Below are 21363 nucleotides of genomic sequence, written 5' to 3' on the forward strand. Positions count from 1 at the left end.
CCCTATCATGCTAGCTAGTACTAACAAGAACAGCGTTTTCTTGATGATAATAAATAAGGGATGGATGGTCGACAGTCTTTTAGCCTAATGTGGATGCTTCCTACTAGTGTGTAGTAATCTATACATTGTGATCATTGGAACTAAGTAATTTGTCTTCCTCGTTCGACGTGTCAGTCATGGACAGTTGAATATTCGATTTGGAATTAATCTTATTCCACTCGTTTTCTACTCGAAAAAATACCCATTGGAAGCGACGAAGCATCTCTAGGACAGTTATGGTAAATACGGTTAGGTAATTGTGGCGAAGATGGGCCGACAGCTTGTATGTCCATGTGCACCGCAAAATGAGATTGCTTCCGATTACCCAAAGAAAAACCTGCAAGGAGCAAACCACAAAGAGTTAGTACTTGAATGTACTTTCCTAAGGCCAAAGGCACGGCTGCACGAACATTAAGCAATAGAGGCCAACTGTCCAGAGGGCATTGGTCAACGCGATGAAGCCTCGAAGATAACCCATGAAATTAAAAAAAGGGAAAAGTTCACAATTCAAGGGTATTCTTCATGAAAAATGCCTAATGTAGAGGGCCTGTACAGGCCCCCTCACATGCTGTGTGAAGGGGGAGTGGGGTGGGGTGGGGTGGGTGGGTAATTTTTTTAAAAGTGTGAGGGTTTAAAAAAAATTACCCACCCCCCTATAATGTGTGTGGCCTGTACAGGCCCTGTACAGTCAGCATTGTTCATTATTTATATCAATTCAAGAATGAGATAAATTGTTGAAAAATTCAAAAATCATGTATATATTTAATTAATTAAAAATAATGATTTCACGAAGATATCATTATAGGTCACATTTTATTTATTGGTCACAAATCATTAAATTAATTAGTCCAATATTATTTTGAGGTCACAAATCAAAAGTTTTATAGATCACAAATAGTCAAATTAATTAGTCACATTATTTCGAGATCACAAATCAAAAGTTTTATAAGTCACAATTTATTTCTTTGGTCACAGATCTAAAACTTTATAGGTCAAAACTTATTTCAAGATCACATTAATTAGTCACAGATTATCAAATTTGTAGGTCACATGGTCACAAATAATTAAATGGTTGGTCAGATACGTCAAATGGTGGTCACAGAACACCACCACCAACACTATTGCACCGCCATTGCCATCACGGTGGTCACAAATTACCAAATTTTTAGATCACATGGTCACAAATAACTAAATAATTGGTCACATATGGTCATAGACCACTACCACCAACACTATCGCACCGCCGCCACCATCACGGCCACTTGCAACTACCCTCGACCCAATCATCGACGCCAACAAAAATCAGGACCACCACCAGAAACCATCACAGTAACTAGATTTAACAAAAATCACCCCAGCCGTTAGATTCACCACCGTCGCCACCAACAACAAAAATCACAACCAACCATTAGATCCACCACCATCGCCAAAAATCACAGCCACCATCACATCCAATAAAAATACTGCCATCGCTTCAAATTCCCAGAAAAAATCTCCAAATATGTAGGTCAGCACCACCACCGTCTCAAATCACAACCCATAAACTACATATAACCACAAACTTTGTGTACTCTCAGCCACAAACATCGGAAAAGCGGTTGTTGAGAGTGGAGGTAGTCCGCCGTTCACTGTCAGAAGATGGGGAAGCGGCGATCTGTGCTACGAACTTCTGGCAGTGTTCGTCGCCAGCCTCTGTTGAATAGGAAAATGGGGAAAATGTGCTAGATCTGAGGGAAGCGACGATCTGGTGCTGCAAATGGAGGTGGTGCAGCCGGGGTGAGAGGAGAGAGAGAGAGAGAGGGTGCGGTGAATGAAGGGGTGAGTGAATTAATTAAAGTTTGGCATACCTGACACATGCATAAAAAACTACCTCACCTGATCTTTGCATCCCAATCTTTAAACACTTGGGACGGTGTAATTTCCAATTGGGGGCTATAGGATCAAACTGGGCTGTGACCATCCTAGTTTACTCGAAAATATAGGTACTCATTATCCAGGATGGTGTGAGCCTGTTTGGCAAAGTGAACAATTGTTTCGATTCTTAATAAAGGCAGGGCAAGGATTCTGAATAACTATACCAACCAGCAAAATCATTTTCCTGAACACAGAGACAATAGAAATGGGCTAGAGGTATAGCCTTACCCATTTCCTTCCATATAATGCGTGGGACAAGAAACTTGGTTTGCTGAACTTGAAAATCCGAGTGAAGCAACTGGTGAGAAAAAGAAGAGAATTAGAGGTTACGAACATAGTTTCACCCACCACCAGGAACTAATAATAAAAGGGAACAAACTGTAGGTCTCACGTGCAAAGGAACTTACAACATTTTCTGGTAAATAGTTAAAGCGTCAATGAAATCAGAAAATTAGATTTCAATAACACCATGTTCTCACATACCTCAAATCCCAATCTCGGTTCACGTCCCAGTAGAATGAATATAAAGAATTCAAAACACTTGAGAGAAGCCACAGAGGCCGATAGACATTCAACCACTTGTCAGGGATGACATGATACTTGAGGGCTGAAAGAAAAATAACTGGTACAGCCGTGGAATACTTTAAAGCTGAAAGAAACAGGTAAGATGGTTATTGCCAGCCATGATGCAATCAAATCACCAATAACATTTGACGTCACGACTCATCAATTCTATTTAATAATTGTCTTATTATGAAAACATGCTGGCAAAATGATTACCAGCACTGCCCAACACTGGGGGTAGCAAAAAGAGAAGAAAGAAGACAATAGCACAGAAATCATAGAAATAATATTTTGAAGACAGTAAAATAAAACTTCACTTATAAAGACGCCAGAAGGGATATAGCAGATGAGCACAGTAAATATTGATGTTCTAGATTATAGATATTATGATTGCAATTCTAAACCAACATATTTATTTCCTAATAAGTAAGAAAATAGTGAATAAAAAATTACAATTTTGAAATCATTAAATTATGAAATTAATTAAAAATAATGAAAATAAATTTAAATTTTAACAGTTGGGGAAAAGGTTTTACCATAATAATATTAATTTCAACATAATATATTGTCGACCAATCAAAATTCTTAAATTATATAAGTTTATTTATATATAACAAGAAACTAAAATATTAAAACTTCTATTTTAAAATATTACAAGAATAAACTTAAGTCTTTTCTGCAATAAATGTGAAGTAAAGACTACATAAATCATTTTTCTCCATCTCGTTGAGTTCAATGGAAGATCCAAAATGCAACAAAATCCTTTGCACCATAACATGCCCAGTTAATTTTGGTCTCTCTCTCTCTCTCTCTCCCTCTTCTAACATATTCCAGTGGAACCACAGCCATTTGGTGGGCGGGAGCTTCTTGAGTGTAAACTACAATCCCCAACCGCGGATGTTGTCTTCCCCTCAAGTTACCAACAATCGAGGTCACCTCCACTTTTTGGTATATATTTTCATTTCTGATCTTCAAAGGAAGCTACTAAAAAGTAAATGTTACAAAAATCATATATATTAGAAGGCACTATATCCTATGTGAAACATGAAAAATTACTTATAAATACTTTAAATTTTGTCAAATGAGCTCAAAAACCATGCACATCAGCTCTACAACCACATACATAGTTTAAGGAACATGGAAGAGCTACTGCCAAGCTTATATGTATTTCAGCAGCAAGCTACTGTGTACATCATCACCATTATCACCACAGCTCCATCCCTCAAATTTATGTTGCCCATTTTAACCAATTGGCATGCAATCTAGCCAAAATTACATTATTTTCTATATATTAGCAAAATATAAGGTAGTGCAACATCCGCTTATCTATTTATTATATGGAAGTATAACCAATGATTCACTGGCACAGTGCAAATGCAAGTAAAATTGTAAAGATGGGATCTTTCACAGCACAAAATAATACAAAATCTCCAATCAACAATTGCAGAAGGCTACAACTACACACTTATACTTTCTCTATTGAAGCAATTGAAAAGAATGTCAATGGAGGAGGGTGCCAGAACAGAAGTTTGGATCTTCCTCTATTGGCTGAAAAACTGAGTAGTCAATCAGAATTTAATGTGTAATAAGCTAATAGCATCAGATTTTAATGTGTAGTGAAATCTACAGGCTAAAATTGATCATGAATTACAAGTTCAAATTTGATGCTCATTGTCACAAAGTAAAACGGGAACACATACATCAAACAACAAAAGAAAAAAGGAAATCCTAAACTGCTTCATCCTGATGACAGTCAAATATTATCCTTGGGGCTCCAGACATGTTAAATGGATATGACAGTCAATAACTGACCAAATCCTTTCACGTGAAGGAAACTTTCTATCTAATATAGCTCCAGCCCAAAAAATAAAGTGCCACTGCAAATTGATGAGTGCAATTGATCTTATGCCCCTTCCTCAAATAAAATGAAAACATTGGAGCACGAAATAAAGACAAGGAAAAGGTGCAGTATTTTACCATTTAATAGAGTTGTCCTTTCTCTAGTATCCTTGTACTGCCGAAGGCATTGAAATAAACGAAATATATAAGGCAAAACTAGAACTATAGGGATCGCAACAGAGTGACTTCCACATACAGAATCGGCTTCAAACCATGCAATGGTAGCAACCTGTACGTGTTAATAATCAAACTGTTAGCAGTGAGGTTAAGGGAAATTTATGCCTGGCAATTCAAGTTTCGGCAGAAATTCAAGCAGCAAAGATGTTACCCAGATTAATAATGACCCTAACACTCATAGTGAATTGTCCACAAATTCCACAAAATTTTCTTTCCATAATGCAAAAGGTTTCTTTCATTGCCATAAAAAATTCTAAACCTTCCAGAACACAAATCCAAGTCACACCAGAATATAGGAAAGTTGACGATGTCAGCTTAATTATTGTACAACATGTTATATAACAAAACTTCACTACTGAAAATGTAACCTGATGATGGATCATTCGACAAACTGAACGCTCCAAATCTGAGAAAACCTGCACAAGAGAACGCCTTTAAATCATACCAAGAAAGTCAATAGGTAGCATGTACTTAGTAAGGTCCACAACTCAGACAGATTCCTGCAAAGAGAATATGCAGGGACAAAAACAAAATAACATATTTACAGACTTACACCACAACCTTGTCTCTGATATCCAAGACATTAGCAATTGAGTAAGTAGAACATAATATGTCATAAGCAAACTTTGAAATGAACATCAATTTCATTGTAGTGGAGAAACAAATAATAGCACTCACATTACAAAATTATTAATACCCGAAGAGAAAACAAATCTATGAGAGAGCCTGAAACTAAACTTTCTTATAAAATACAATCCTAGCTCACAATCCTAGCTCAGAAGTACAGAATCTAATCTTTTTATCTTCATTTTCATAATAAGAACTTATTTTGCTTACCACTGGAGTTTTTAGAGGTTATGCCAATTTAGGGCTAGGAGGACTCTCATTAATTTTTGAACTCTGAGCGTCTAAAATGAAAATCTTCGTAGAAAATCAGCAAATTATCCTACTAGGAGAGAAACGACATATTGCAAGAAAAAAGAAGGGAGAAGAATGGTTGGCAGTTGTGCTCATCTTTTCTACATCATACGAACAAAATCAAAAGCTGAATCATTTTTTAGGCCATCTCTGGACATTAATCTGTTAAGCTACGATTATATTTTATTGATTATGATCAATATTTGGCAAGCACATCGTGTGGTAAAAAGCCAAAGCTTGTTTCAGTATAAGGTAAAAACAGTACAAATTGAATTTGTAGATCAATTTGTAGCCAATTTGGGTCTGCAAAAGGTTTGCCCTTATTTTTCTAGGCCATAAAAGCTTATGAAACAATGGATCTTTATCTTTCTCTTGAGCCCCAATGTTGCCTTCTAAGCCAGCTTTTATTTCCAGCTCTCACCAATAACTTCTAACAGGCAGAGCAACAAATATTTTCAGAAGTCCCAACAATATGAGAAGTAATACCCTACCTAGGCCTAATAACAGGACTTAGAATATGCCGTGGTTTCTCAAGTAATGAAGCTAGTAATTCAGGTGAGTAATACCCCCAAGATCAAGTACTTAATGGCCTGAACATTGCTGTTCAATAATATTAGAAACTAAATGGTCCAGAGCATCCAAATATAGGTCTTATATTCATCTTGAGAAAGAAAGATAAGCATAATGAATTTCAATGTTACTCCTGCTTCTCAGAAAATGGATGCAGTACTTATCAGTAATCACATGTCGTGTAACAAGAGACAAAAAAGGATCAACAGTCATGTCATGCGTCCTTTAGACTTCGTATTGTAGAAACTTGTGCTCCAACCTCTCTTTTAAGGATATCAATATAAATACAACCGTGGCATTGAATGAAATGTAAATTTCACAATTTGAATGACAAAAAATATCGATAGAGAAACAACAAAATTAAAATTTGCCTCTTGATAAATAGGCCAACAAGTTTTCCAAATAACATACAACCTTATCAAAAACTATAACAGACCATAAGATGCATACCTTTGACATAGAGGTCAATATATCAGCCAAAAAGAAGTCCGCAAACATTATTGCCTGTCTCCAAAAAATAAAATAGTATGAGAAAACTATGTAACAATATAATCTTGTTGGCTGTGAAGCAAAACATAATATCTTAACCCGGGCCCCAGTCTGATCTATTAAGGTTTGACATTGTGTCCACAAGGATTTCATAGTTATTTAGCAATACACAAAAATGTCTTTTTTGTGGGTGTGGTCTCCTGTTCTACATTACTTTCTTTCATCCCTTTCCCAGAGTGACTGGGATATTCAAGGACAATGTGAAACAAACGTAAAGAATGGAGGGAAACTCTGCTTCCCAAGTCATATTGGTGATAGAAAATAATTTGAATGAAAACCAATATGCATAAATGAGATAGAAAAGGTTTCCATTAGCTGTCGAAATCAACCCAACCCGGGTTGAATCTATAAATTTTGCTAACAGGTCTTTGTGGGTGGCTCAAATTCACTCGTGTGAATGGTTGACCAATTAGGCAGTTACACTGTTGTTCGATAATATTCAATTGTTCAAACACTTGCAGTGTGTTCTTTCCTTTCTCATTCGTATTCTTCTTTTCTTTCTCTCTCTCTCTCTCTACCATCGGTGGAGGAGAAAGGTGTGGGCCAGTGGGGTCCCTTGCCCCCACTAAGATTTGAAAAAAAAATCTCAATTACCTTTTTTTCTTTTTCTTTTTTTTTTTTTTTTACTTTTTATGTTAAATATTATTATATTTTGTGTTTGAAAGAATTTTTTTGCAGTTAAAGTAGGCCCCCCCACTGGATCCAAGTCCTGGCTGCACCACTGTCTACCATAACTCTTCTTGTTCTGCAATTTCAGAATTTATACATCTTTATTCTTTTTTTTTTTTTTTTTTTTTTAATAAAAATAAAATAACCGTCGAGTAGGGTAGACAACCTCGCATGAGTGATTAATTCAAACAAGTCGACACATGACACACATTTTTTTTTTGATACCCAGGTGTCCCAATTTCGCCAGACTAAATCCTGGACCCCTAGCCACCGGCCCCTCAGTAACTAGCGGAGGTAAACCGCAGGATGTGCCCTTGTTGGATCACAGATTCCCACCCGATTTTTACTCCTGACCTCAAGAGAGCTTTCCTCCATAGTGATTGATCGACCAACAATGTTGCCCATTTGTTGGATCACAGGTTCCCACCAGGAATCAAACTCTCCATACATCTCCATTTATACATCTTTATTCTCATCATACATTAGAGTGTTTCAGCCATATTTCTTTTCAAAAGTATAATCAGCATAAAATGCCACTCAAAAACTCACTAAAACCGCTTATGTCCTTGAGAAAATTGTCCTTAACCATATTAACCAATCCCATGAAATACCTCTTCCTTTTATGATTATAATTGTGAGCTGCCACATTTAAATGGACAAAAATAAGGAAACAAATACTGTGGCCAAATTCTAAGACCAAATATCACTATAGCAGATCCCAGACCGATATTTCCCTTCCCCTAAGAGATTCTTCAAAGCTTTAGTTGATATTTTCTTCTCCGCAACTACAAAAAGCAGCCCATGATTACCTCTATCTCTCATTGGAAGCTAGAAACTTCGTTGAATAGATTAAAATTACCAAATATCACAGACATGGACTCTTAGATCTCTCCACTTCTCAAACAATTTATTGCCAATAAGATAAATAATGTCACCGATTTCAAATATATGTATTGAACAATCCCGGAAATCAACATTTTCTCTTTTTTCAGCTGACAGTTCTAGCTGACAAAGTCAACAAGTGGAAGGATAAAATTACGTGACACTATAAACTTGCCTGTAATGGAAAAACTATCCGCCATAAAGTCCTCAGCAAAAAGTAGCGAGATGACAAATGGAAAATATCGAAGGGAAAAATGAGAAGCATTGCCACAGCAGCATATAAGAACACCTGAAGTTGCACATGTAAAAGCTGTCTCAACATAATGGTATAGCACAAATCAAAACTCAAGCATGATTGTCAACAGGGCATGTTAGCTTTCACCATTAGGTATGATGGTCAAATCAAGAAGAATATTGGACAATCCATCAGAGCATCCAGCCAAATCATAATGAGGCAAAGTAGATGACAAGAATGGTAAAAGTCTGCTCATTTAAAATACAGAACCCTTCTATTCAAGTTGTGTCAGCTAACAGAATTATATGACACATTTGTGCCACCCAAAGTCCAAATTTATCCATGTATGTTTTTACAAGAATCTTCAAGGATTATATGTGGCATGCAAGACAGAGAAAATGTACCATCATTTTTCATTTATTCTTAAAAATATGAATCCAAGTATATTATTATGGCCTCAACATGCCCATATTCAGTTTTGTGGGCACTGCTATAATATATCAAGTAGTCACGGCCTTCCAATTTTTATTTTTTTTTCCATTCAGGCAAATAAAACAAAAAACTGAGAAGTTTCACCCTTTATTTTGTACAATTAAAAGTATATACAAAAATATATCAAAACAGAAAAAAACAACAAATTCTGGGAAAGGAAGCATCTATTACACTGGTTGGGATGCAGCCAACAAAACTTCTCCATTTGAATAAAGATAAAGATATGCCGTCATACTAGTTGGGACAATGATCGTCATCCAGGTGGCACACTGAAATGATAAATGAATTATGCGTAAAACATAACCAAAGATAGCACAAAGGAAATAGATTAAAAATTAAAAATCAGTTGTTAGAGAATTACATCAATTAGCGAGATTCGCGAAAGAGAAATTTCACAAGCCTGTGTAGTGATTTTATCTCAGCATGAATGAAAAGCATGAATAGGTACAACAAGACATACACTTTTCAAAAGAGCAAGGCCTAATTGAAAATGAAGTGACTTATCGATTGTGTAATAAAAACTCTTATTCCTATTTTGGCATTTTTCATTACGGGGATTTTAGCCACGGTTAGGAAAGGGCTGGAGAAACTTTGTAGTTATGAGTCAGGTATAGAACCAATCGGCAACAATAAACTGGTAAATGAGTTGATGGATCAAAGAGGCCAAATTAGCCCACGGTAACTTTCAAATATAATTAACAATAAAGACTTGTGTAAAATTCTAGCTACAAACAAAATGTATATTTGGCATGAAGTCAATGCAAAACAAGCAGCTCTCAACAAAAGGAGGCAATCCTGTATCAGATATTCATCTACTCACGAGCCAGGAGACGCCTCCCCCACAAGAACAATTCATCTATTCAACTAAACAAATTTGATTGTATGCAGTGAGTAACATCATCCAGAAACACTACCAATATGTCCAACTACAAAACAAATAAAATTTACTCCCAACAGGATAAAACATGAGAGAGTAGACGTTTTGAGATAGCACAAATAAATACTTGTATGATTCCAAAGTAAGCTTGCAAAGCATACTGTTTAAAATGTATAAGTTCATATATACATGTATAAAAAATGCCTCAATAACAGAATTGCATAAGGCTTAGTGCAAACAAAATATAAAACTCAGAAGCCATAAAATAGTGCATAGAGATGAAAAAAAAACTCAGAAAAAACCTTGTTAGTTACTGCTTAAATAATGCAAATAAATCCACAGATTAGACAACATAGAAATGAATGCTGGTGTCAGTAGATAGAAAGAGAATAGATTGGCCCAAATATCTTCCAATGCATTTCTGAAAAGCAGATACCTTACCTTCCAAATTTCTATATGAGTGAGATGACTTTGATCTAGGTCAAAAATTTTTCCATAACCTACATTAGCCTGAGCAAAGAACCATAAATTGATTCCCCAGAGCCAAACCATCATGGTCTGTTTAAAAAAATAAATAAATAAATAAATCATTACCATAGAGAGTGCTACCGATATAATATGCAGTATTGACGCGAAACGGCAAAACTTCAACTAACCACAAGAAGAAGTGGATTATAGTACAAGAAAGCCTCGTACAAAAATAAATCCCGCAGGTCTGCACTCATTCTCATGACTGCATCCCATCCAAACTGCAAATTGTGCACATAAACACTGGTATCACACTAACAGAAAATAAAGCAAGACAACAGAATGCCAACAAAAAACAAATAATTCTGGAAAAGTATAGAGTGTCCTGACCTTACAACAACTAAATCCCCAGATGAGAAACAGTAATACCTGTATGTCAAGTTAAATAACTACTCAAAAAGCGTGCAACTTCAAATTATCAAAGATAAAAAACAGACATCATTGAGAAAGGTAAACAAATTAAAAGAGTAATGAAACTGCAATGGTGTCATATCTAGATGCCACAGGCCCACAGCTGAGTCAGTAATTGCAGAGACACATCCTACGCAGCCCTTGTATAATGGCCACAACTGATATCCCACAGTCTAGTAGCCATTTCTCATAGTCTTAACAGATTCACTGGAAAATGAATCTGAGGTACCCAATTCTGTGAATCAACTCATATTTATCTATAAGCTGTATACAAATTTTGAATGGAAGTGATACTTTAAACCATAGCCCAAGATGGTGGCCTAAAGAGGGTTGGAAATTGGTATTGTGAGACATGGTGAGCCATGAAAAATTAATCACGTGCCAAGCAAAGCCCATAAGACTGCCCACCAGGGTTAAAGAACAGTGAGTCATGCTAGCCAAACACAACTCCCCTTAGCCCTTACACCTCTAAAATCGAGCCATTCATTACATAATTACTTGAAAATTATCTACTAAGATTTGTATAAGACATAAATACTGAAGCGGTAACCAGTAAGTCCCTAAAGCAAATGGATTAAAAAATGATCGCAAAATCCAGATGACATCATCTATCATGATAAATCAAACATAAAAGCAGATAGACTGGGAAAATGAAAAAGCACAATCCAGACAACATTATCATTCAACAAAAATATCCAAATTAGACTTTGAACAAATTCAAGACATTGACCGCAGTTTTGCTCCGCTTCCATACAAACAAGATATTTGATTAATACAGCTAGAAAGGGAGTGCCAGAAAAATAGATCCAGGTTTACAAAATACAATCATAGTTTCTGTCCTGAAACTTGGACATGTCGGAAGGAAGCTGACAACAACTCTTAAAATTGAAAAGGAACTATATGTTTCCACTTTGTGGTACTGTTAGATTGCACGGAAAAGGACATAAAAGTGAAGAAAGTCAGGTTTCTGCATTTTTGGTGTTTGAAAGAAAATCATGTGCCCCCACTAATCCCTGAAAATTTTTCCTGCAAAAGTTATGGAGGAAATGGGACATATTTTAAATTTCTGCGTTTTCTGTGTTTGGAAGAAAATCATGTGTCCCTGACTAATCCCTGAAAATTTTTCCTGCAAAAGTAATGGAGGAAATGGGACATATATTTTAAGATCCAGCCCCACAATACTGAAGCAATTACATTAATATGAACCATATAATAAGCAATGCTTTCTCGTAATACACCCCCCCCCCCCCCAAAAAAAAAAAAAAAAAAAAAAAAAAAAAAAAAAAAAATTCCCTTCTTCCTCCCTAGGCGAATGCCGCCCCTTGCAGATTGGAGCATCGACCGACACCGACGCCCCTTTCTTCATTGGTAGTAGCAGTGCCGAGAGCTGCAGTGTTCGCGTTGCTGTCCCCCCCCCCAAAAAAAATAAATAAATAAAATAATAATAATAATAATAATTCCCTTCTCTCCCTTTTATTTGGTATTAGCAAAATAAATAAATACTTCCTTCTTCTACATCTTAGCACATTTACCTCATTTTGTTCGAAAGTTTGCACATACATCTATCGCCATAAGAAAATAATAGATTTTTTGGCTACATCAATTAATAAGAATTGACCAACTGTTTCGGCTACATAATTATTTGCTTAATTAAGTGTGTAATCTACTTCGGTAAACTTCGGCCCAAAGAAAAATTTATCTTTATAATACAACTTTCCTGGCGAACAAACATGGTCAGAAAAGTAACGAGGATGAGAAAATAATTTTCCTTTCCTGTTTTCCTACTATGATCCATTTATCCAGAAGAAACACTGTTGTGTGAGATTTACCTGGCAACCCAACTTGCCAATACGATTCCCCATTCCAATACTTTCAAATGATTTTATGTTTAACATTAATCATATGCCACGAGATCAAATTTTATGCCATATTACTAACCTTTATCAATGAACCTTTGAAGAAAGTCTATTATAGTTACTGCTTCAAAAATAAATCTCCATTATTTTCACCTCATATTATCATGAAATGTTAGCCAAGAAAAAAAGAGATGCAAATCATTCAAATGGTATTACTTTTTTTTCCCAAATAAATAAATTATTCAAGAACAATATATTACTCAATCGAAGTCACACCTTGAATCTCCACAGAAGTACAGGAGACGGTGTAATCACCACGCTGCTCAATGGTGTGCCCACACTCTTCATTTTATTTGATTCTATGGAATGCCAGATATCTTCTTCAGCACTATTTCCTTGCTCACCTGTAGCTAGTATAAATAAATCATTAAAAACGATACACTCGATGATCTTAATATCCAGTGAGGAGGAGAAGAACAAATGGCAGGTAGTAACAAATGCTTAAAGAGAAATATTCTCTTACCAAGATCAGAAACAAGAAGTCGGCTTCCAGACTTCCGTAAATGCGGACTGTTGCTAGAAACAGATATAAGACCTCCAAACATAGATGGAGACAAGGTACTTGAATTATCAAGCATATGCCTAACACCCACAGCAGTAAAACTGTAGCAAAATATATGTCCATGACATTAAAAATCAAATAACCACTACAAATTCGTTAAAACAACATCATATGGATGTCGCCCAGCAATTTCATATGTAACTCCCAAATTTATGTTACAAGAAAAATTTAATAGAGAGAGAGAGAGAATTGACAGTTACAAAGTTAAAAGATTTAGGGTAAAATTGCTCATCCAAAGCCCCAACAAAATATCATTCGAAAATTAAATTATTTGAAGTAATGACCAACGATTAAGAAGTACAACTTTTTTGATTGAATGATAATTCGCATCTCCATTTTCCCTTTCTTTTTTATTTTTTCTTTCTTATCTGTTGCCTTATGGCAAAGTATCCTTTTGTTGTTTTCAACTCTACAGATTCACAAATCACAGCAAACCAAGATCCATGAAATTAGAATTCAAATTATATGCATCACTTATTCAGGCGACTAAAACGAGGTACAGTGCTTTAAAGAACTTCCCTGCGTAAATGCCTAAAACATAAAACAAGAGCTATATAATACAGGAACTTGATGAAAATGTGTAGCCTGTCGTGATCCAATGTCCAGCTTGAAAAATCAGTTTCACAGCATCTGACTTTGGATCCTAGGTCGCGAAACATAAGAGTACTTATAGTTAATGTGAGCCCCTTCGTTTTATCAACACGCGATTATTACGATCACGTAGCTACATTATTACTCAGACAACAAAAAAAATAAAATTAACGCTGATTCATCAGAATAATAGCAAATGGGTACTCGCTCCACAACATATACATCTGGATCCATGCATCAATAATCCAATAATCCAGGGAATGATTTAAAAAAATTGAATGACATGTGACGCAATTCACGAAAAAAATTCAAAACCACGTAAATCTCAGATGTCCTACCTGGTTAAACTGTGAAATTAATTATACTATCTGTACATTCTTTCACGTGCTTCCTTCGATTATATATGGGCTTCACACATTATCTGGTAATTCAATTTTCTGCTGCGAGTTTTTGTGGGAAATTCCACTAGGAAAGATCTGAATTTGTGTTTCCGCGAAGGCTTTTTTGTATGTGTTGTGCAGTCGTGTGGGATCGAAGGAATTGAAATGAATTTGGGTGCGATCTCAGAAAGTTTCGGTCAATTTCTATTTTATTTTCCCACAATTATTCTTCAATTGAAGCTTATATGCTAATACAATTATTTTAAGATATTTTCTAAATATATTTGGATAATACTCTTTGTTTTGACAATAATTATTTAGAAATTAAAATCAAATTTTTAGTAAATTTTGATAAAAATTAATTAAATATGTAATTGATAAGTTGTAAATTCCGTAAGACGTGTGATTAAAATTAGTTCTTGACTTTAATAAAGATTAAAATTTTAATTTTAATTTGTACCAAAAGCAACTCAATTTTTTAAACAGTAAATATTAATGTTGGAATACTCTTTACTTATAAGTGATATTATCGGAGCAAGTTAATCTAAAGTGAATAAATCAATTTTACATTCTTAACATGCATGTTTGGGTAAAGTATACGTAGAAATAAATAAATAAAATGAAATAAAACGAGTTTTTTGCCATTAGAATGTAAGTAGTCCCGTTACGCTAGGAAGCCATCCTCCTTAAATTTTATTTAAAATTAATGTAATAAAAATCGTTTATAATATTTCTACTGGGACATTAAGTCCATAAGAAAAGATAACTAACGAGTTAGAAAAAGAATAGAAGTTAAGAAGAAATCAATCTTTGAGAATGTTTCACGTCCCTTCTCTATCAATTGCCATAACTCTTCTGAAATCACCTTAGTGGACTTCAAGATGATGTCAGCTAGGTGTCACGAATCTACGACTAATGCTACCTTTGACATGCCTTTGACCACAAAAAAAAAAAAAAAACATAATTATATTCTAAATTTTTAATAAAATTTTGGGAAAACTGTAGCAACGATCCCTAACTTTTCATTTTTTACAAACTTTATTATAATCTTCATTTTGTGTCAACGAAAGCCCCTAACCTTTCATAAATACATAACTGAAATCTATCTAGACGGAAATCGTCCAAAACACATTCAGTTGACTGAAAAAATTAAAGAATTAACATTCAATAAAACCTTCCAAAATACTGTCCAAAAAGGTATAATTATCCAATAAAACCATCGCGATGGCAAATAGTTCAAGGAATTTTCTGATCAACTGACGGTGTTTTGAATGGTTTTCACCCAGATGAACCTCAAGTGCATATTTATGAAATGTTAGGGACCTTTGCTGATACAAAATTAAGGTTAGAGTAAAGTTTGCAAAAAAACAAAAATGTTAAGGATCGATGCTACAATTTTTTTCCCTAAAATTTTTCTATAAGATGAACTAAATCAATGTGAAAGTAAAAAAATATTTCCAAAAACTACGTAAAGCAAATTTGGGGACTATCAAATTTCAACTATACATTTTCCTAATAAAATAATATTACATGTATACTTAACAAGGCTCTATACCTTTTAATCAATGAATCTTGCTTGGTGTACATAATCTTTTGTATATCAAGATGTCCCACACTTACATAGGGTGGGAGCCACTCGAATATTTTATTCAAGTGGACTCTACCCATATATAAGTGTATAGATACATTAATGTACAAAAAATTATGTACAAAAAACTTTATTCTTAATCGTACATTCTTCGAAAAATCATTACTAGAAAATCTATTTTTACAAGAAATGGGCTAAAAAACCCTCAAAGTTTGTGACGTTTCTTGTTATTTCAGTGTACGAATATAATTGGATCCGATTATTATAAATAATTATATGTTTAGAAAATGAATGACTTTCAAGCAAAGTAAATTCGGTAAGTGACAAAAATACTTTGCATACATTTTTTAATCATTGGTAAAGTCCCTTTATGATTGATTATAATGGTCAACTTTTGTTTAGCAAACAATCAGAAGTTGATTAGGTGTAAATATACTAAAAATTGATGATAGAAAATTTCATCAAAATAAAAATTTTAACATTTATTAATTGAACTTGTAGATACTCTCTCGGTCTTTGGCTTGGGAATGTCAACCGATTTTTCAATTCGGTTCTAACTTTTTCTATTATTTAATTAAATTATAAATAAACAAAAATAAGTTGAAACTATGCGTATGATACTTATAAATCGTTTATAAACATTAACCAAAGGGCGAAACAAAGTATGCCCATATATATATATATACACACACACATGTGATGTAACTTTAGCACAGCATACAGCCCAGAAAGAATTATGAATTTTGATGATTTAGCTCGTTTGGTAAATCATTTTTTCAAATTTTTAAAACTCGTCAAATTTTATTTTAATCACACATTTCATAAGATTCATTAGTTTCCAACGTCAAAAAAAGCTTTGTCAAACAGGGGCTTAATTCTTGAACTACCCAATAGAATAACAACTTGTTTAATTTTTTTTATTATAGTCAAAAAAAGGGGAAAATTGCAACAACAATCCCTAATCATTTCATTTTTTGTAGACTTTACCCTAACCTTCATTTTGTGTCAACACAAGTTCTTAACATTTCATAAATATGAACCTGAGGTCCATCTTGACAGAAATCATCTAAAACACCGTCAGTTGACCGAAAAAATTAAGGAATCAACATCTAATAAAATCATCAAAAACACCGTCCAAAAAGGCATCAACATCTAATAAAATTGTCGCAGTAGCAGATAATTCAAGAAATTTTTCCAATCAACTGACGATGTTTTGGAAGGTTTTTGTTTAGATGGATCTCATGTCCATATTTATGAAATATTAGGGACATTCGCTAGCACAAAATGAAGGTTAAGGTAAAATCTATATAATAATAATAATAATAATAAGGTTAGGCATCGCTGTTGCAATTTTCCCTTAAAAAAATTTGGGATCACTTCTTTTTTTTGTGTTAAAAGCCTCAAAAGATGTCATATCTGTGATTCCTCAATATTTCAGTAATTTGATGACAGTTTCCTCTCTTTTCCCAAAAATTTAATTCATCCAAACAAAATAAAATTTATTTTCTTCTTTTCTCTATCTTCCATTTTTCCTTTATCTTCAATTAACAAAATGGCAAAAAATGCAAGATTTGGAGGTGCAAAGAAATCATCAAGTTTGATATCTTATGCCTTACTAAAGCAAAATCAGTGTTCATGGTGTAGGAAGTAGATATCAGAAATAGATGATTAGCTGCCAATGGACAGTTATAAGCTGGCAATTGTAAAGATGAGCGAACAAAAGTCCCACATTGACTAAATAAGGAGATAACATTGGATTTATAAAGGATTGGACTACACCACCTAATATTTTTAATCTTTTGTAATAGAACCTTGACTCGCAGCAAATCGTATCGAAGTTATGTCCCAGATTTAGCTATACAGAGGTGCTGCAAGTAAAAAACAGACCCCTACCAAACAACACACATGTACGCGCCCTAGCATAATTTTTTTTTCATGTGGGGCGGCCCCTATAGTGAGGGGTCGGTAAGACTCCTATAGCAAATGCCCTGTACGCAGGGCATTTTCCTTAGCTATATGGATGTGCTTGAAGAATCCCTAACTTGTGTTGAAGATCTAAACAAATGTGTTTGGCCTAGTCAACACTAACACAAGCAAGGATAGAAGCCAAAATCTTTGTGTGTCTAAATATGTAATATAGAGAAGTTCCTATATGACTATAAAAGTAGAAATAATTCTTGCATTTTTGTGTAATTAAATGACTGAGTAACAGCCCTCAATTTATAATACAATGAGAAAGGAGATAAAAGGGAAGGGATATCCTAAATTAGGAGAGCAGAAAATTAATCCTAAATTAGCAACCTATTTACGACATTTCTAACTAAGGCAATACAAAAATACGATAACTACAATAATTGTACAATTTTCAAGATCAGTAACATTTCCCCCTAAAGTTGGATGGTAAATGTTGACGATTTCCAACTTGCAAATGAAATTGCCGAAACATTGCTGAGGCAATCCTTTAGTGAATATATCAGCGATTTGTTCTTTAGTGGGAACATAGATCACGCAGAAAACTCCGTCCAAAACCTTTTCTTTGATGAAGTGCCTATCCACTTCTACATGTTTGGTTCGATCGTGTTAAACTGAATTCAGAGAAATATTGATGACTATCTTGTTATCACAATAGAGTTTGATTGGAAGTTCTACTATGACTATGGTTTTTTCAAGATTTTCTTTATCCACATTCTTTCACATATTCCTTGAGCAACTACTCTAAACTCCGCTTCATTACTGTTTCTTGCCACAACGTTTTGTTGTTTACTCCTTCAAGTAACCAAGTTTCCCCATACAAAGGTACAAACTATTGAACCTACCTAATCTGCATCTATGAATATTTCTACTTTCTTGCTTTTATTCTTCTTGAAGAATAGTCCTTTTCCTGATGAGCATTTGAGATACCTTAGAATTATGTATATTGCTTCCATATGGATTTTCTTTGTACAATGCATATGTTGGCTTACCACACTTATCACAAAGGCAATGTCAGGTCTAATATGAGATAGGTAGACCAACTTTTGATTGGATTTTTCCACTATCTCCTGTTTTATTTCCTGCTTCCATTGGTGTCGCTCGACTTACACCCAATCATGAATATATTTTCGTTGTGAAATACTGGTACCTTTTTTAGATCTTGCAACTTCCATCCCTAAGTACCGCATTTGTCCCAAGTTGTTCACTTCAAATTTAGTTGCTAGACTTTTCTTGAATCTTTCTATCTCCTTTGTATCATCTCCCGTTAGGACTATATCGTTAAAGTACACGATTAAGATGGTCTTTGACCCATTTTCAAATTGTTCGAAGAACATGATGTGATCTGATTGTCCTTACTGGTAATCTTAATCCTTTAACACTTTCGCAAATTTGTCAAACGATGCTCCAGGTGACTACTTTAGGCCATACAAAGATTTCTTGAGTTTACATACTCTATTTTTCTCATTTCAATTCTCAAAAACTAGTGGTAATGTCGTGAAGACCACTTCTACCAGTTCTGCATTTAAGAATGCAATTTTAATTCCCAATTGTTGAAGAGTCAGTATAAGTTCATTGCCAAAGACAATAGAACTTGGATTGTATTCAACGTTGCACAGGTGCGAACGTCTCGGTTAGTCAATATCATATGTTTGTGTATATCCTTTTGCAACCTAGCAATCGTTCTATTGTTCTTTTCACTAAGTCTATCACCTCCCAAGTTTTATTCCTTTCCAATGCTCGCATTTTCCCCATCACTGCCTTTCTCCATTTGGGCATTTTCAAGGCTTCTTAAATATTCCTTAGAATTTTTGTGCTTTCAAGGTTAAATGTGAAAGTACAAAACCCTATAGATATAGCATTATAAGATATGGATTTTGAAATATGGTGGATTTTGAAATAGCGTGAAAAGATATGGTAGATTGATATCTGTTTTTTGGAACTCATTGGAATCTAGAGCTATTATCTGTTCCAATTCTCTTGGTGCTTTAGATATGAGGTCCTCCTTGTGCTTTGATTTTGACTTTTTTGAGTAAAACAACATCTCCATGTTATTTTATTTTTCTAAGTCTCCCCCTAAGTTAAAGTTCTATATATGGCACATCAAAGTTGGGTGGTATGATAGGTTCAATGTTTAATGAAGAAGGGGAAGAGATGTCAAAGTCTAAGAACCGATCATCACTCAAATTCTCCACCTGGAGAAAGGACTTGTGGAAGTAGGGCATCATTTCGAAGAATGTACCATCAACGCTAACAAACATTGTCTTTGTTGATGGATCATAACATTTGTAGCATTTCTGAGTATGTTAGTAATCGATGAGGGCACATTTGATTGCACGAGATCAAGTTTACTACGATAGTGGAAATGAATGTGAACTAATGAGGTACAACCGAAACCTTAAGGGGTATATTTGAGTTTAGACGAGAGTTAGGAAAGGAAATCTGGAGTCTTTGGATGGGTGTTTCAAAGGAAAAAGGACAACTAGGCATTCAATTGATTAAATAGGTTGCTTTCATAATAGCATCCCTCAAACATTTTTAGTATATTTATAGTAAACAATGGGGTACGTGCTACTTCCAAGAGGGTTCTATTTTTGTGTTTGATAATCCCACATAGTGTTGACACATGAATTTTGATGAATTATCCCATGTCTATGTGGTGGTCTCATAGAATGGTATTGAAGTATTTTGTTCGATTATCGGTGTGCATAATTTGAATTTGTGTTTAAAATTGTGTTTGAATCATTTGATGGGAATTAATGAATACAGAACGGACATCAAATTTTTCTTTCAGTAGATAAACACAACAAACACTAATATGATCATCTATAAACGTAACAAACCATTATGTGTGAGTTCGGTCAGGGCCCCATAAGTCAGTGTGAATCATAGTAAATGGTTTCAATGGTTTGTACGTAGGTTTTGAAAACTTAGTGCGTTGGTGTTTCGCAAGTTCATATATTTCACATTAGAAATCAACAGATATTTTATTCGAAAAAATGGAAGGAAATACATATCATAAGTATTGCAGGTTCATGTGATCCATTCTATAGTGCCATAATAGAATATTACTATCCCCAAAGACAAACATAGAGTCACAAATTTCAGTTTGATGGTGTTTACCCACATCAGAGTCGTCAAAGTAGTATAATGCCTCACATTATTTAGCATTGTCAATCGTCTTTTCCAATGAGAGGTTTTGAAATACACAATGTGAAGGGAAAAATTTAGCAGAACAATTAGAATGTCATTAACTGGCTGATTGAAAGTAGGTTACGTAACAAGTTTGGGACATGAAGAACAGATTTTAAATTAATAAACTCAACGGAATATGAATACTCCCTTTTCTAGCAACAGATGAGAGTGATCCATCTGTGATCTTAACTTTAATTTTGCCCGTGCAAGGTTAATATGAAGAAAATAAATGGTAAGAGTCTGTCATATGATCGGAAGCACTTGAGTCAATAATCCAGGTTGTTTTATGATTTGATGAAACATTTAATGCTTTCAGGAAACTACCATTGTGAGCTAGTGAACTTGAAGGACCGTGTGTTGGAGATTGACTCGATATCTGAAGGTTGGAAAAGATCCGATAGAGTTGTTCTAATTATTCTTGGATTAAATGCTACAT

At 34.6% G+C, this 21363-nt stretch overlaps 1 protein-coding gene across 9 annotated transcripts; it reads right to left on the minus strand.

Moving 5' to 3' along the window:
• Positions 1-21: 21 nt before the first annotated feature.
• On the minus strand, positions 22-14386 carry LOC111408957 (SPX and EXS domain-containing protein 5-like). 9 transcript variants are annotated; one of them, XR_002705388.1, is made up of 15 exons: positions 14132-14386; positions 13104-13243; positions 12857-12990; positions 10644-10682; positions 10442-10534; positions 10227-10343; positions 9082-9177; positions 8357-8470; positions 6532-6585; positions 4962-5009; positions 4495-4645; positions 2437-2602; positions 2182-2251; positions 1915-2048; positions 1101-1789 (listed from the first exon to the last, which is right to left on the minus strand). XR_002705388.1 is itself a non-coding variant. In XM_023038815.1 (14 exons), exons 2-14 carry the CDS (start codon positions 13216-13218, stop codon positions 119-121), a joined length of 1449 nt encoding a protein of 482 aa, XP_022894583.1. In that variant the 5' UTR covers positions 13219-13243; positions 14132-14386; the 3' UTR covers positions 22-118. The 9 variants fall into 9 exon arrangements, 7 of the variants coding, with proteins under 7 accessions (XP_022894583.1, XP_022894581.1, XP_022894582.1 ...); XR_002705387.1 differs by having other exon boundaries at positions 1887-2048; XM_023038815.1 differs by lacking the exons at positions 1101-1789; positions 1915-2048 and adding an exon at positions 22-376 and having other exon boundaries at positions 12857-12984.
• Positions 14387-21363: the final 6977 nt, after the last annotated feature.

This window comes from Olea europaea, chromosome 14 (assembly GCF_002742605.1).
Source record: "Olea europaea var. sylvestris chromosome 14, O_europaea_v1, whole genome shotgun sequence".
NCBI classification, from domain to species: domain Eukaryota; kingdom Viridiplantae; phylum Streptophyta; class Magnoliopsida; order Lamiales; family Oleaceae; genus Olea; species Olea europaea.

Bases quoted from the DNA above. Each gene is read 5' to 3' on its own strand.
- LOC111408957 (XM_023038813.1), bottom strand. From the start codon at position 13,218: ATGCTTGATAATTCAAGTACCTTGTCTCCATCTATGTTTGGAGGTCTT. The intron at 9,178-10,226 runs GTAAGGTATCTG...TTATCATTTCAG, and splicing joins CTCATATAGAAATTTGGAAG to TGTGCCACCTGGATGACGAT. The intron at 8,471-9,081 runs GTGTAATAGATG...GTGCAACTTCAG, and splicing joins TGTTGGCTGCATCCCAACCA to GTGTTCTTATATGCTGCTGT.